Here is a 16,784-nt window from a genome sequence, read left to right on the forward strand (position 1 = left end):
GCATTCCTGGTGTGATTTTTAATCTGGTTTCCAGATCACAGACTAATTTAATATATTTTGGTGCTTTGTTGATCCACTTGTGGGTCTTGTAACTTGACTCAGTTTGCATGAGGATTCTTGACAGCCATGTATTGATACAGCATGCCCATATCTTATAAAATTGTTCAGAAATTGACTTATTTGCTCTTAGCAATCACAACAGTATGTTTGAATTTAATTCTTTGCCTTGTCAGTGATTTAGACTTGTGAAAATGCTCTTTTACAGCTTAGAATCACTTCTTGGGGGTTGCACTGGCAAGCTAAACTGGTGTGATTGGAGTACTCTGCTCACTGTTCATTTGTCTGGGATTTTGTAAGAAAATCAGCATTTACCAAATATGTTTGAAACTTGGCAGCAACAAAGCTGAGGAACCTTTCTGTGGATTTTATGTCTACAAATGCACACAATGTGTCTCTGATTTTTATACGAATAAAAGTATAAATATAATAAGTATAATAAAGTATACAAATGGCTTAACCAGTTCTTTTCCTTGTATGGTGTTCATTGGCAACCATGAACTCTGAAGGTACTTCTGGGTTGCCTGTGCACCTGTATCTTCATTAGAAAATCTGAATGTAAAGATTAATATTGACAGATAACAAACTTGGTTCCGAAACAATCTCAGACTGAAATAGAAATGCTTAATATATATTAGTGTGCTTCCCAAGTGACGTACTCTCCTGTGCAAATACAGTACTTTCCAGTGCAACCTCTGAACTACTATGCTAAATCTCCTCAGTGATCTTTTACTCCCATCTTCCTCATCATGCTGACTTCTCTCCTCTGTCTGTTCAGCAGTGGGAGACATTTAGCGAACGCTCTTCAAGCTCACAAACTCTGACCCAATTTGATTCTAACATTGCACCAGCTGATCCTGTAAGTCAATCACTTAGCTTGCTTGTTTGAAATTAATTTTATTAACACTGAATTTCCATTCATTGTATTTAGCTGTTATGCATGATTCCATGGACTGCATTTTGGGGAATGGTGGCAGGCTTCTCAGCTTGTTTGCTTATTTTCGGAACATAAATTTTCTAGTACTGCTTAATCTCTGATTGCAAAGAATACTTTTTTTCCTGTTGATTTTGACCTAATACAACACTGCTGTCAAAATCTGTCATACACAAATAATTTAAACATAATGTTTTTTTGAAAAAATGTGTAAGTCAATGCAAGGGCCATGCCCTGTGATAAACCAGTTCTGCTGTAGATTTTGTCTTCGGTGTTGTTTTGGTTTTTTCAAGTTGCAGAGCCTGATTTGCACAAAACCAGTGCCAACTTCTGTGAAAAAAAGCTACTGGGCTTTAATGGGTGTGGTATTTCATATTCCAAATGTTTTTACCAAGTTACTTATTAATAAGGCTTTTAGTAGTTCTCCAGCTAAACCTGTGGTGTTCTAAGGCTTTACTCAGTGAGGAGCGCTCTGAAGGATTATGTAGTTAAGTATCTTGCCAAGTTTGGTAGCCAGAAATAAACTACAGTGTTTCAAGTTCTGCTGGTTTTAAGCTTTTCAGCATGTGACATTAAAGCAGTTCTGAAATGCATTAGAAATGCAGTATTTAGCTGCTGCTTTCATCCTGCTTTTTTTACATCGTTAATTACCACTGAGTGTCCATTTTAATTTAATTAATTACAGTGTTGGTGTCCATGTGACTCTGTAACAAAATATAATAGGTGTACATAATACACATTTAACTGCTTTTACTGTTAAACCTGTCACTTCTGAAAAGATACAGTACATAAATATACATACATTTTCAATACCTCAGAGCTCCAGTGTCAAAGCTAACTCTGATGTTCATGTAGAAATAGCATTTCTAGATGCTGAAAGCTAGAATTCAAACTGCACTATTCCCCATGCTCAGAATTAACCTTTAGCAAACTTTCAAATCAAGTGAAAATATCCTATGTAAAGCAAAACCCAGCCTTCTTTGATCTGAGATTTTGTTTTAAATATACTGTATTTTTGTTTTAATGAGGTAAACAATGTAAATCAGTTTATAGTTGTTACTTACTGTGTATAATGCTTGACAGTAACAAGCTAGCACTGTCTTGTTTCCACAATAAGACTGTAATTTATTTTCACACATAATTAGCAAATGACAGGAATCTGAGGTTTGAATTTTTTCATATGTTGATAATCTGAAAAGTAGAGCAGTGATGGTATATGAAAAACTCTTGTACAGAGTATATGCTTCTGTGTAGGTATAAAGAGAAATTCACTGGGAATGCAAGATTTTTTCCTGGCCAATCACATTCTTGAGTCCTTTTCTTGAAATGCTTATAGTCTAGAAAAGAATGGTGAGCATCTTTGTTACTTGCTAAGGTAACAGACTTTGGGGTAAGAGTCTTTGTTTTCCTTATTAAAATAAGAACAATTCATGACAAATTTTCATTTAGCTGAAGGCAAACTTTTTGTTTTAGCATTTTCAGTAGTGATGCATAGAAATGATTTATGGAACTACTGCTTCCCAAGAGGAGAGAAAATCAGCTTTCTCGAGCAGTTGTTAATAACTATCTAAAGAGTAAATTCACAGACCAGTTCTTTTTTAGTTGGAAAAGTAGCTGCTTTGGAGGTAAAAAGTAAGTGGAAAGAGTACAACAGTAAATTTATCCCTTAGTAGGGGAGCATAATATGCCTTTTATAGGTCAAAGTTGGTAACATGTTGTTTCATGTAAAATTAGGTTAATTATGTAAATTAATGCATTATGTAAAATCTATTTAACTATTTGAGGCATGACTTCTGTACAGCTGCACATTAGAGTGCAGCAGAGGTCTGAAGTAGCCGCAGCAGAAGTGATCTTTGCATGATAATCTCATTACAGAGGGGGAAAAAAGCAGTATATTTTAAAGTGGTAACTATTCCTAAAAGCTTCCTGCAACAAGAGTGTTTGAGCTGTGACTAGAAAGTGGTTTTAAGTTTGTTTGCAACAAGGGTAGTGAAAGTCATTGAAATAGTTTCAGAAAATACCAATGTAGATGTATTACACCTAGTGAAATTGATCTACTTGAGTAGTTAGAACAGATTAAATTCTGATACAAGGGTAGTTTTGAAACTTCTTGTTATTTCTAGGATGGAATATAACTGGGGGTGTTCTTGCACTGTCATTGGCTTACCCATTTGTATATTCTGAATATAGATGACAGTAAAAAATCCTCAGACAGCCATGAGGAGCTACTCAGCATTTTCAGGCTACTTCTGAGTTTCGAGATTTTTTTAAGGTGTCTGCAGTCAGTCTCCAAACCAAATGGAAATTATTGTCTATAAAGTACTTTAAATGGAGCCCCTGGTCTGAATGACAAATGCCTAAGTGTAAGGCTAATGCCCATCTAGAGGTATGTTCCATAGGGCTTATTATACTGAAGGTTAGAAGATTTTTGCTATTTTAAAGACTCCAGAAAATACCTGAAATTACAATGAAGTCCTATTTCATCAGGCATTACTCATACTGTTTAGAGAGGCCATTATTTTTTGAGGCATTGTAAGTAAAGTTGAGGAGTCAGTATTTAAATTGTAAAATTATTTTGAAGATATGCTCAAAGTACCAGATGTCTGATGTGCCAAAAATGGTGGAAATCTGGTAAAATTCAGGTCCTACTTGAAGTTACCTATAGAAACATATTCTAGTGCCCTTTAAAAGTAGCTAAGTTATCATTACAGAGACTACAGCTTAGGGAGTTTTTGTTTTATGGGTATATTCAATTCCCTGGAACTGTGCAGATAAACTAAATCTGTGAAATTTTGTTTAAAATCCAAATTTCACATGGTGTCAGAGACTCCTAATAGAGTGATTTAAACTAGGTTAACATAACTGTGATCTCTTCCACAGGACACTGCAATTGTGCACCCAGTTCCTATAAGAATGACTCCAAGCAAAATCCACATGCAGGAAATGGAGCTTAAAAGAACTGGAAGTGGTAGGATATTTTCTCTTGCTACTAATTTGGGGAAGTTTTGTACAATTAGAGTTGGCTTCACTTCCTTGAACATAGTTAGGTTGTTTCTTCACGAAAGATGAATGTATCTGGAGTTGTAACGAGAATCATTACTGAGGTGCTCCGAGTTAAGAATTGCTGTTCAGGTAAGTGCAGAGATTGAATCAGCCATTTGCTACAGTGAGGATTTTACCATCTCTAGGAGATTGTTACTTGGAGAGTAGTTCAGGAGCATCATGATAAAAATTGGGTTTGGACCTCCAGGAGAATGTCTGGGTTACCTTGTTAAATACTGAAGGAGACTCAACATGGAGATCATAGCCTGCATTCATAAAGCTTGTTCTACTGCGGTCAGAAGTAGTGAATTTATTATTGGAAGCATTGGCAGGCGTTTTTTTAATACTCTGGCCAATAATAAGCAAGGTGGTTTGATGCATTTTCTTGAGGAATAGAGGGATCTTAATTTACAGTTCTGTGCCAGTATTTCCTAAAGTCATGGAACTCATGCAGAGTCTTCAGCATAAGAGAATAAATAGTATCAACAACACATTTCTTTGGCCTTGTAAATAGCTGAAGATTCACAGCTCTTAATGCTGAGAAATTGAAGTTTTACATTGTAATAGTGTTATTTCTGAGTTAAAATACACCAATTTTAGTCTCAAGTGCAGCACTTAGAAAAGGGCAGAAAACCAATGTAAAGCTTTGGCACCAGAAATAAAGGCTAGATTGATTAAGTTCATTTATTTAGATTTGTTTCCCATCTAGATCATGCTAACCCTACTAGCCCACTACTTGTGAAACCATCAGATCTCCCAGAAGAAAATAAAATGAGTTCATCTGTAAAATTTACAGCTGGAAATACAGTTAGTAAGTATCAAAGTGCTTTCTGATCTTACTTCTTACATTACACAAAATGTAGATCTCATATATCCCTCAGTGAATGAAAACTGGCTGGACAGTAGCGGCTCTAAGATGAGATAAACTTATCCTAAGAACAGAAACATTTCTGATATAAAGTATGCATTAGAATTAGTAATTAAGAAAGTTCTACTGATGTCACTGGAGTTGTTTTTCTACCCTATGTGCTCAAGAAAGTTCATTTTTGTCAGCTCTTTTCCATCTTTCTGTTTTCTCTTTTAATCCTAGAATGAAAAATTTAATGTACATGAAGTGGAATTGACTAAGTAGCATTTGATTGTTCTTCCTCCAAACCATGTAACAACATGTTTTCTGAAAATGTGTTGACCACAAAATTAATCTGGTTTAGCTACTAAGAAAATATAACAGACGTCTACATTCTATTTTTAGTACAGCTTTTCAAGTGTTTATTTCCTTCTAATAGCCTTTTCAATTTTCAGTATCTCTTGTGTCCAAAGCATGTTGCATTATTTTGATTTGATTAGTCCACTTGTCTAATACTGAGAGAGGTCCAAGATTATATGTAGCCTGAATGAATCTCTGGAGTGTTTCTGAGATTCTTTTTTTTTGTTTTCTTCAAGGTGGGAACTTTTCTTCAGTAAAAATAAAGTTTAAAGAACTTGTTATTTTAAGTCCTTTGCATTAGTAAGACCAGAAGTATTTTGATTGGTTTGTAATACAGGAGGAATTTAGAAAGTACCTTCTTGCAGTGTTTTGCTTCTCTTGTGAACTGTGTTTCAGTGGCATACTTCGTTCTGACCAGTGTCCTGACCATGTCTGAGGCTCACTTTTCAAGCAGAGTTCTGTTTTCACTAAGCAGTTGCAAAAGAAAGAATGAGCAAGCATGGTCTTTTAATGTGGATCTACTACTGTGTACAGGATCTAAGTTCGAGAGCCTTTTGGTGCTCTCTTTTCCTTGTCCAAGTGTAGCTTAATCTGTGCGTTCATCTGTGTACTGTACATACCCTTTCCTTTTTCTGGTTTCTAAGGTTGGTGACAATCCTCCAGCACATCTAAAATCAGGCATGTCCTACCCCTTGCTTTTTTTCCCTTGGATGTCCCTTACTCATGTTCACTAGGTTGTTGAATTGATGGAATCAAGTGTTTAAAAATTTATCGTTCATAAAACTGGTATTTTTTATTTTAAATACAATGTTACTGTCATTGTTTATTCTTCAGTACATGCCAGTAGTAACCAACAACTGATAGTGTTGGGTGAGTGGAGTTGGTTTGTATTTCATCCTTCAATTATTCAGACTCGAAGACTTTGAATCTTGACCAGATGATACCTTACAGGGAAGCAATACAAGGACATACACCTTTCTTTAACAATACAAGTTGGATATTTGAAATTATTTGTTACTTCTGTCTGTTAGGGTATGCTAATGATGCAAAGCAAATATGAAACTGTACTTTCTTTTCCCAGCAGATGGTTACAGCAGTTCGGACTCTTACACTTCAGATCCAGAGCAAATTGGAAATTCTGTAACACGGCAACGGTCAGTAGAGCAGCAACTGAAAAAAATAAGTAAAAGGTGTTTAAAGAAGCGTGTTCTCAGCTCCTGGTTATTTGACAACTAGCTTACAAAACGATGGCAAAATAGATTCCTTACTTTAACACTCAGGAATCTGGAGACAGTCTGTTTTCTAATGCATTAACAATGTATGTTGCTTTTGTTAGTGTGTAAAATGAAAATTAAAAAAGGAAAGTTGTCTAAAAATTTGTTTGAGATTGGCAATCGAGTGCTCCATGTGAAGCTCCATGTTCAGTCAGAAATCTTAATACTTTCCCCTTAAACACAAGGGAATGTAAGTACATGAGACCATGCTGTTACTTGAAAGCAGTTTTTTGTATTTTTAAAAATATCCATTAGGCATTATTGGAAGAATGTTACAACACTGTAGCCTAAAAGAAGAATTAAGCACAAATTAGGAATACCATGGCAGTGATTCAATCTCTTTTAATAATGGATTTATATAAAATAAAGAGCAGTCATAGGCCCAGTGCAAATGAAGGGATTGAAGAAAGCTATGCAAGCACAAAACAACTGCATAATTTCACATAAGAGAATGTGCTGTACTAGCTGGTGCTAATTGTTCCCATTAAATCTGCCTGAATAGGATTAAAACCAGCTATGCCATTAACCATCTTACAATCAGTTTCAGAGGTAAGTCTCAAAACAAAAATAATTAGGGTGACTTCAGTAGCAAAGAAAGATTTCCATTTGCCTGTCAGTACAGCAGCTTGAAAAATTCTTTCCTCCATTGTTACTTAATGGAAAATGTGATTCTGTTGTGCTTTTATGTATGTTTTTGCACTATCAACATGATGGTTTCAACATGTTCTTTTCCTCTTTGGGTTGGGTTCTCTTGCTGAACTTGTGCTGATGAATGAAGCTTTCTGATGAGTTCCCACGTTATGGCACAGGGAGCTTCTGTCCTGACCTGTTAGTTGTGGCAGTATGCACACAGGAAATTTGTTGTCCCACTTACCCTTCTACTTCCTTCCACTGGCATCTCTTCTACCAATTGCAATTTTGTATAGAGATGACATTGTCCTTATTCCTACCATTAGTCAAAACTACTTCTTTGTATTTTCAAGAAGCAAAAACTGACAAGGCTGTGTCAGATAATGATACTTCAGAATTGTCCTTAAACCACTTTCTCCTGTTTTTAATTCTACTTGTGGTTTTTTTTACTGTAGTAGCTAGAGGGATGACCCAAGGAGTCAGTATAATTAGATTCTAATTTCATCAGCCGGAGAGTTACACAGTGTTACAGAAGCATTGCCATAGAGAATATATTAAGAAAATAAACTTTTCTGTTGTGATAACTCAGTTTTCTGTCTGGACTTAAACATCCAGGAGTTCCTGGTTTTGCATGTAATTTGGGTACCTTTTACCTCTCCTAGTTTACATCTTAACAGTAGTTACAGAAGAATGTTGCAGAGGTCAGTCATAGAAAAGATTTTATCACAAGTTGAATAGAAAAGCAGCTGTATTCATGTCAGTGATTCAGTAAATCTGTCTTGTTCAAATTAGACTAGTTAGGAAGCTTCTGCAAACATTTTAAAAGGAATTGTACAAAAATTCCGTATACAATAAATCCCACTTAAATGGCACTTATTGCAGTAATTTATCCTTCTATCCTTTCTGCATGTGTTCTCCATGAATTTGCAACAGGTATCCACTAGATGGTGATCCTACCCAAGAATGACTCAAAATTTCTGAAGATTCTGCCAAGTACATAGATTTGGAAAATTTCAGGCAGAGAATTGAATTGCTGTCTCATACACTGAAATACTTCTTGAGCTCAATATACATGGAGGCAGGTCCAACAGAAACTCAATATTCTTCTTTTATGAAATTGAACTTACCCCATTTAACCTAAACAGGATGTTGCCTACATCTTAAAAATTAAGATGAAATTACCATATTTAGTATTCTCTGTTCCTGAACTATCATTGTTTGGGATGTGTGTCAAGCTGTTGGTTTCCCAAACATAAATTACATGTGATAATACAAGAATAATTTGGATACGGGATATTTAAGTAAATGGAAATATAAAAATAGTTGTAAAATCAAAGAATACTGGAAGTTTAAAACTAATTTGGCAATCTTGAAAATGAGTGGCAATCAGGCTTTTTTACCTCTGTCAAATTTGTTTTTTTAATTGCATGCTTTGAAGAACTTTTGATTTTTAGTTCTGTTGTAGCCACCTAAAATCACTACAGAAGCTTATGTGTTTTGCAGATCACATTCAGGAACATCTCCAGATAATGCTGCACCACCACCACCCCCTCCAAGGCCTCATGCTTCTCATTCTCGGTCATCGTCTTTAGATATGAACAGATCCTTTTCAGTTACCCCAGGTACATATGCCGTGTTCTGAGTGTATATTATTTTTCAGCACGTGTATTCCTGAAGCAGACAATGTTTTTTTTCTCAGAGGAGCAATTTAGAGTTGGTTTTTAAAGCATTGCTTCTGCATAAAAATTTGAAAATGTTGTCACTCTTACTGTATTGTTTGTATTAAAATTTATATTGCACTTTACTTAAGTAGCTAATTTAGAAGTCAATTCTGAATTTTGGCATTCTAGTTTTTTGGATGAATGTGGGAAGCAAAGTCAAGAAAGAATATTCTGGCTGTATACCCACATCCAATGAATTGCATCTGCCAGTAAATTTTCAAGGGGAGTCTTTTTGGAATCAGATGTATTAGAGATGGGTATTTAGTATTTGACTTCAGAGGAAATGATTAAATGTCACTTCTCCTGTTCTGCTTAAGGAGTTTTTTTGGACTTCTGACTTGTCAGTACTTTTAAATTCAGGATCACAAAGTATGAGAAAATCTTAAGAGCTTATAAAGAGGGGGAAAAAAAAAAAAAGACTAAGATACTAAAACCAGAAGAGTGACTATGTCTGTACTTTGAGCTGGAACAAAGGAAAGGATAAGATCCATGTTCTGATTAATCCTGGTTTTGTCTGTTTGCCAGTTTGAAAGGAGGTGACAATACAGTTATGAGCCCCAATGTGACAGGTTATATGTGGGCAAAATGCAACATTTCTTCATGTTGACAGTTAAGAAAATTTGATAGCACTGTAATGTACAAAGTAACAATCTTGGCCAAATGTGATGCATCTTTTACAGGACAGCAACAGGCTGGGGTTGTTGCCTATCCCCCTGCAGTGCCTCCAAGACCACAGCCTTCACAGGTGATCTCACTTCTGAAAAATCATATTCTAACTTGGTGCATTATTTTTATATAACTGAATTATAATTTATTTCTAAAATGACTATCATTGCTTGATATATTTTTGAAAGCACCAGGATGTGAATGATGGCAAAACTTAGACTATAGCCAAATGTTAGTATTTCCTGAATAAAAAAATGCTTCTAGTTGAACCAGATAGATAGTAGATACTGAGGAGGAATGAGTGCCTCTGGAGCTCTGAATTGTATAAAGGAAAGAAAAGTTACCCTTTCACATTTCATTATCTATTCCTGTTTAGTGCATAGACCATAACAAAGACTGCAAAAGCCATCTTCCAGAGTTTTGCAAAATAAGGGTTTGTCTTCTATTTGTCTGGCACAGGGTAGAATTTTATGTAACATGCATGCTCCCAAAAGGAGTGATTCCACTTCTTCATTTGTCACAGACTTGGTGATCTTTGCAGTCCCAGTCTGAGTGATTTCAGTTAGCTGATTTGGTAGAAAGCACATCTTGAAAAGGTTTGGTTTTTGTCTCAGCCAGCTGAATCCTTCAACTGCTGTGCAGATCTGACATGGGACAGATAAAATTTCTTTTCTTTTTTGTTTCTCACCAGCAGTTGCTTGTTAGAATCTGAGTTACCAGCAATTGAAGTCAGTCAGTGATTCAGAAATCATATACAAGGGTTCAGAAATTATCTGGAGGGATGAAAGGAGGGTACAAGGACAGACATAAGATTACATGCTTCCCTATGAAACTAGACAGAAAAAAAGTCTGTATCAGGCCCTCAGGGCCCAGCTGGCTCTGTCACAGCAGAAAGATCTATTGTTCAATGAGTCTAGCTGGTGCTGCATTACATCCCTCTTTGGTCTTACTCTCTGGATAATAGCGTATCTGAACTTTCTTTTCTCTTAAATATTTCTCCATGTATGTCTTGCATGAGATGCACATTGTTCTACTGATGGGACATAAATTTTTGTCCACTAAAAAGGCAAATAATCTTTAACATTCTGTCCCTAAATGTTTTTGTTGTTTTATTGCAGGGTGCAGGTCCTCATGTGCATCGCCCAGTGGATGCTGAAGGCCTAATAGCTCATACCAGTACCTCACCTCAACAAATACCAGAACAGCCAAATTTTGCAGACTTCAGCCAGTTTGAGGCATTTGCTGTTTCAGGTGTAAACAAAGAGGAAGAAGATGAAATTGAAACGCACTCAGAAGTCTTGCAGGTGAGTAGAAAGGAAGATCTTGTCAATTTCGTTAATACCACCAACAGTTATGAGACTTTGTTAAAACCTATTTCTGCTGTTTTGTGTCAGTGGTGTGTTGTTTGTTGGGTTTTTGTTCTGTTTTGGTTTTTTATGATGTCTCAATCCATTGCTAGAAAGCAATTACATTGCACACTGCAGCACTTACTTAGTTATCACCAAACACCTAGGTAGAAGGAGTTGTTTTTGTATCAGTTCTTGATTATAATTGAAAAGATTTTTGTGCTTATTAGCATACATGGGCACAAACATAATTGCATTGGTGCATTTGAGACTTAGCACAGGCAAAACCTTCTTTCTGCTCATTCTTGCCAGCCTTCCAAATGACTAGCTGGTAATTTTAAAATCATGTCTTAATAAAGACACGCCTTAATAAAGGAGATGACTGTCAAGTATTGTGAACATCTGCTAAAATTCCATTACTTTGCTTTTCTTCAAAGTCATTGGACAAACAGCTAAAGGAAATAGAGCTCTGGCATCCTTCTATCATTAAAGATGTTTACAAAACCTTGTTTTCTGCTACAGACATAGGACTTAAAAGTTTGGAAGCCTTAGTGTTAATGTCATAGCTAGCTGCTATTGCAGAAATTACTTCTTGCTCTCCTTTCATAATTTATAGCTTTTATCCAGATTGTAAGTTCTCTGGGACACTTCTGCATCCTCACTTGAAAAAGTCCTTGTGGTGCTTTAAAGTTCTCCCAGCTGTCAGCAGCATGTTCTTTCTTCCCGTGTTCAGGAAGGTCAGTGACACAGACCCATTTGAGCACTCTCCATGTACCTCATTGCAAAACCAGCTGTGGTAGCTTAAGCTGCCACTGAAAACTGCTTAGGTTAAGCTTGGTGATTGTTTTGCATTGAGGTGGATGGGGAACAGTCACAATGTGTTCCATTGGAGGGATTAACCTTTGGCAGTGACAGATAGATAACGGTGGTACTGTAATAGCAGAAACAGCTGTAGCAGTTTGTGATCAGGCCACGGCCTCTTTTGTGCTATACAGTGCCTCAGGACATGGGACTTGTGTTTCTAAATGGGAATTGAACTAGAGTTTTAGGTGTTAACTCTATTCACATATCAAAACACAGGATACTTTTTATTCCAGTTGTTGCCAAATGAAATATTTGTTAAGAAGCAGATTTCTAAATACAGTTTATATTCCTTTAGGTTGAAAAGCCCTCTGAATCTGCAAGTTCTCTTAGAGTTGCCAAAGCAGATGGAAGAGTTGACGACAAAGCACCTGCTAATGTCCCCACTAGTGCGGTATGCAAAGTACCCTTGGAAGAAGAGCGCAGTTGTCTGATGTATATGACATTAAATGTCTGTTTTGATTTGCAACAGCAGTTTTATATGTGTCCAGTTGAACCCAGTTATCTTAGGCCCAGTAGGTGCTTGAAATAGGCATGTGTATGGTAAATTTTTGCAGCAGCAGATGATGATGATTAGATTTATTCTTGAGACAGCAGAAAATTAAGATACTTGTAACTTCAGAATTTTTAAACAGATCAAAATGTTTAGTGCAGAACTTGATTAACAGTAGCTTTTTATTTGGTTACAGACATATAATTACTGGGGGGAAAGTGTTCTCTGAGTTGCTGTGTGTTTACAGTACTCAGTTGTACGTGTTTACAGTACTCAGTTGTATGGAGGTGTTTCTGCTTGCACAGTTATTTGTCAGTGTGTAGCAACTTACTGGCCTTTCACCATGTGGTAGGATTTAGTACTTCAGGTTTTTTCCAGACTCTATGAAAATGCAGCTAGATGTCCATCAGCAAATACCTGATGGGTTGTAAATTCAGTTGCCTCAGTAACTGAATATGAAACACAAGTTACCAGGTTATAATCCAAATAAAGTGTAGTTTCAGAGAATTTATAGGCTGTGTTTCCCTCTTCAGGGTAAAGGCACTACCCCACTTGCTCCACCACCGAAGCCTATTCGTAGAAGATTAAAATCAGAAGATGAGCTAAGACCCGAAGCTGAGGAACATACACAGAAAACAGGTGTCATAGCTGCTGTTCTTGCTTCACAGCCATCTATTCCTAGGTAACCCAAGAAGTATATAAATACATCTGTTACTGGAAAATTTACATTTAAACAGCATACACACTTTCTGTTCCAGGAGTTGCAAAAAATTTCATTCTGTTTAATTTAGATTAATTCAACAATTTTAAAGGTTTTTGGTTTTTAAAGAAGGTCATCCCAAAGCATCTACTACTGGGAGACTTTTAAGAGATTTTGAATTTTGGAGTGTGAACTCTTTTTAACTTCTGCAAGTATGTTGGAAATAAGTGGTGGAAGTATTAAGATGTGGTGTTTAATTTTAAATGGTTGCTATGAACAGTCCAAAAAGTGCAGTCTGTGTGTCCTAGCATGGAAGTACTCTGTTGCAGTAGTCACTTTGAGGTACATGAATGTGGTTCGCTGTGCTGGGCCTTCAGAAAGTTGATCATGACAAGTTTTTAAAATGCACCGCGTGCTCTTTGATTGAAACCAACTATGTGTGCATATACAAAACTTACATATGTGTGTTTCTGTGCAAACAAACATGGTTAATCAAACCAGACAGATGAGGAAAAATTTAACAGTGTAACAAGTAAAAAAAATTTTAAAAGAGGATTCTGCTCACTTAAAGAAGGGGGACTATAAGTGAGATGTTCAGCTAAGTGGCAAAATGACTTATTACTGTACTTCTAATATATTCTCAGATCAGTGGGGAAAGACAAGAAGGCAATTCAGGCATCAATCAGACGTAACAAGGAAACCAACACTGTTTTGGCCAGATTGAACAGTGAACTACAGCAGCAACTAAAGGTAATTCCTTAGTCTTTGTGTAAGAGAAAAGCCTCAGAGGGCAAGATGTTAGTGATGCACAGTAACAGGCATCTCTGCAAACCAATGATAAATGTAGTAGAGAATATTGATATGAAATATTTAGCTATTTTTGTAGATAATAGAATATACCTATTTGTGACAAGCTTTGTGAAATTACAAATGACACTTTTGCTACTACAATGCACATTTTTCAATGTATTGATTTGCTTTTAGCTACACTAAAATTTTACCTCACATTATTAATACTAAGTTATCTGTTGTGGTCATCACATACTTTAAAAGCAGTACCGAGAAGAGCAACTGAAATGGTTTGTGTGCTTCTGAAGGAAAAAGCAAGCCTTAAAGTCTTAGTTAAATTGTAAATATTTTTAAACAAATACAATAATCTGAAATACAAAACTTGCAGTTTAATAATTAGTGCAACAATAGTCATTTGTTTATCTAGGTCAGCTATCATCTTACTGTCTTTTGCCTGCCATCTTTCTTGCCTAAGATATCTAATTTTAGCTATCAAGATAATTTTTAAAAAGTATGTTAAATGTAAACATAAATTAATAAGATACTGTCCAGAATGGACGTTAGACCATTTTAAAAACTCAAGCCTGAATTTCACTTGTTACTGTTTATGAGAGTCAAGGTGCATAAAATTCACATAAGAGGAAAAACTGGGGGAAAAAATTGTGAGTTTCCAATACTTTTATTTCAGGTGAGAGCTTACCCCCTTAACATCTTAGACTTCATTTGGAAATATTATAGTTGGGTTTGCTTCTGGTTACAAATTTGGGTTTGGGTGATTTGAAAGAAAGGAAAAAATATTAAATGGCATCACCTTGGAGCAAAGTATTGATTTTCAATGATAAGTAATTACTAATTACTAGCCAGCCAGTCTTCTATTCAGATCATGGGAGGAGTTACCAAGATTCTAGAAAGTAAGTTAGTTCTCAAACTGAAGCAGATTTTGATTGCATGAGGAAATTTTTAGTTCTCATTTTCTGTGGACAGTCAGTAGAAAATCTTTCTTTTGTAGGATGTTCTTGAAGAGAGAATCTCCCTGGAAGTCCAACTGGAACAACTTCGACCCTTCTCTCACCTCTAAGCCTACTGCCGTTAACTGTGAATTTACTAATTTTGAAAGGGGTATTGGTTTCAAGGCCTATTTAAATATCCATGCATCTAGCTCAGTGCACTCTATTCTACATTAAATGTTGTGGTTCAGTTTTGTCAGTTTGTCCACTTCCGTATTTTAAGTATTTTAATTTCAGTACAGAGAGAAAAAAAAAAGAAAACAACTGACTTTTTCCTTGAATGTGACACTGCCTCTCACAGCTTTTTCTGTGGGCATCTGTGATCTTTGTTGGACTTGAGTTTGCAGAGTTTGTCGCCAAAATTTCCAACTGGAATTTTTTCGTGGGATTTTTTTCCTGTTGAAACATCTTTGCAGAATAGGGTTGCTCATCAGTTGATTTTAACCTCTAAGCACATAAACTCTTCATTCACTATGGCATTTATTTTACTGTGCCAGAAAAAAGACAAACTACTAATCTGTCATTAGCCAGTGTTACTTCCCAAGCTGCCTTTCACAATTGGAAAGTTGTTCACGATTCTAGAAAGCCTTTGCAATTCACCAGCTTACTCAGGTTGGGAGAGTTCTTGCAGGTTATTTGCCATATCAGCTGGATTGGATTTTGTGATTTTTGTTGCATACATTATAGAGTATGTAACCACAGATTGCCAGGTGTTCACGTTTTACCCATTCATGATCTTGATTCAGCCGCATGCATAGAAACATTTATGGCACAATTGGTAGTCTATCAAACAGGTCTTTTTTAGTTCTCCCTTTTGTGAAAAGAGTTGGATGTAGATCCCAAACATTAATTGCACATTATCTAAGCACCACCTGTAATTGCATGTCTCACACATTACCTTTTAATAGCAGATCACATCCACCAGTCTTCACTATAACAAATTGTATTGTCAAGTAATGTGTCAATACCTCTATAAACTTCTAATTCCCACAAAAAAAAAAAAAAAAAAACAAAAAAAACCACCAAAAAACAAAAAATGAACAGTTTTGCTTCTTAGGAATTCTGGGGTACCTTCTGTCATCTTGTTTCCAGGCCTTACTTCTCTGGCATATAGACAGGCTTCACTATTAACAGAGTTCCTTGAGTGTATCCTGCTATTCAGGTTGATGTACTGTATTAGGATTTGTTGTATATTGTACGATACACACATTTTGATCTCATATGTAAATTTGCATTAATTGCTGACTAACAGCAGATATTCTATTTAATGGCTTCTTCTGGCTGTGGGATCATAGATGTTTAACTGCATGGATGTATCTCTGCAGAATCAGAACTAGCAATTGTGTGATTTTTACACCAATAAAACAGCACAATATTTTAATTTTGTTGATTCATCTTTATCTGGGAATTGAAGCTCATTCAAATAAGGGGGAGGGGTTTATTACAGGTTTGCAGGGAATTTTTTGTAAATTTGTGGCATGTACAAGAAGTGATTGATTGTAATCTTTTGGCCATTTTCTTCCCTCATTTTTAGCTGTTGATCAGAAGTGATTCTCTTGGTAATCTGTGGCTATACTCCTTTTGTATCCTCCTATAAGCAAATTTAATACAAATGTAATTTCTAAAAAGTAAATGTTAGTATTGACTTGGGTCAAATATATTTGTAGTTGTTTAGTCTTAATATCTGGTTTGATTTTCTTGAGAATTCCTTTAAAAGTTAAAGATAAATCATCCTCTGTTAGCAGTCCTTAACATTGCTGTCTCACTTCTGTGCATAAATGAAATTCTCTTAACATCTGCTTCCCTTCCAAAAGGATAGGTCAAGTCAGACTTACCACTGGTTATGCTGTTACGGTGAAAAACACGTATTTCTCTTTTTGGTTATCATAAACAGACTGGATAATTGTGGTGAATTTTTGCTACTATAACTATTCCAACATTTTTTCAGATGTCATGGAAGTGGTGCAGACGGTTTATGTATACAGTCCAAAGCAAAATTCTCTGGTATGAAAGAATGTCATAGTTGCATGAAAGATGGTAGTTTCTATTTGCATGTA

At 35.9% G+C, this 16,784-nt stretch overlaps 1 protein-coding gene across 10 annotated transcripts in view; it reads left to right on the top strand.

Moving 5' to 3' along the window:
- The window catches only part of REPS1 (RALBP1 associated Eps domain containing 1), a 61,339-nt gene extending 45,231 nt beyond the window's left edge, over positions 1-16,108 (top strand). For 4 of the 10 annotated variants that reach the window (XM_048297165.1, XM_048297170.1, XM_048297171.1 and 1 more), the window contains exons 10-20: positions 836-916; positions 3,872-3,959; positions 4,743-4,844; positions 6,322-6,394; positions 8,648-8,766; positions 9,546-9,610; positions 10,650-10,835; positions 12,037-12,132; positions 12,765-12,913; positions 13,576-13,681; positions 14,730-16,108. In XM_048297165.1, the coding sequence (XP_048153122.1) occupies positions 836-916; positions 3,872-3,959; positions 4,743-4,844; positions 6,322-6,394; positions 8,648-8,766; positions 9,546-9,610; positions 10,650-10,835; positions 12,037-12,132; positions 12,765-12,913; positions 13,576-13,681; positions 14,730-14,798 (1,134 nt within the window). In that variant the 3' untranslated portion in view covers positions 14,799-16,108. The remainder of the gene's footprint in view (positions 1-835; positions 917-3,871; positions 3,960-4,742; positions 4,845-6,321; positions 6,395-8,647; positions 8,767-9,545; positions 9,611-10,649; positions 10,836-12,036; positions 12,133-12,764; positions 12,914-13,575; positions 13,682-14,729) is intronic. The other 6 variants (XM_048297166.1, XM_048297169.1, XM_048297173.1 and 3 more) reach the window with 4 other exon arrangements.
- The last annotated feature ends 676 nt before the right edge of the window (positions 16,109-16,784 follow it).

This window comes from Corvus hawaiiensis, chromosome 3, assembly GCF_020740725.1.
Source record: "Corvus hawaiiensis isolate bCorHaw1 chromosome 3, bCorHaw1.pri.cur, whole genome shotgun sequence".
NCBI classification, from domain to species: Eukaryota; Metazoa; Chordata; class Aves; order Passeriformes; family Corvidae; genus Corvus; species Corvus hawaiiensis.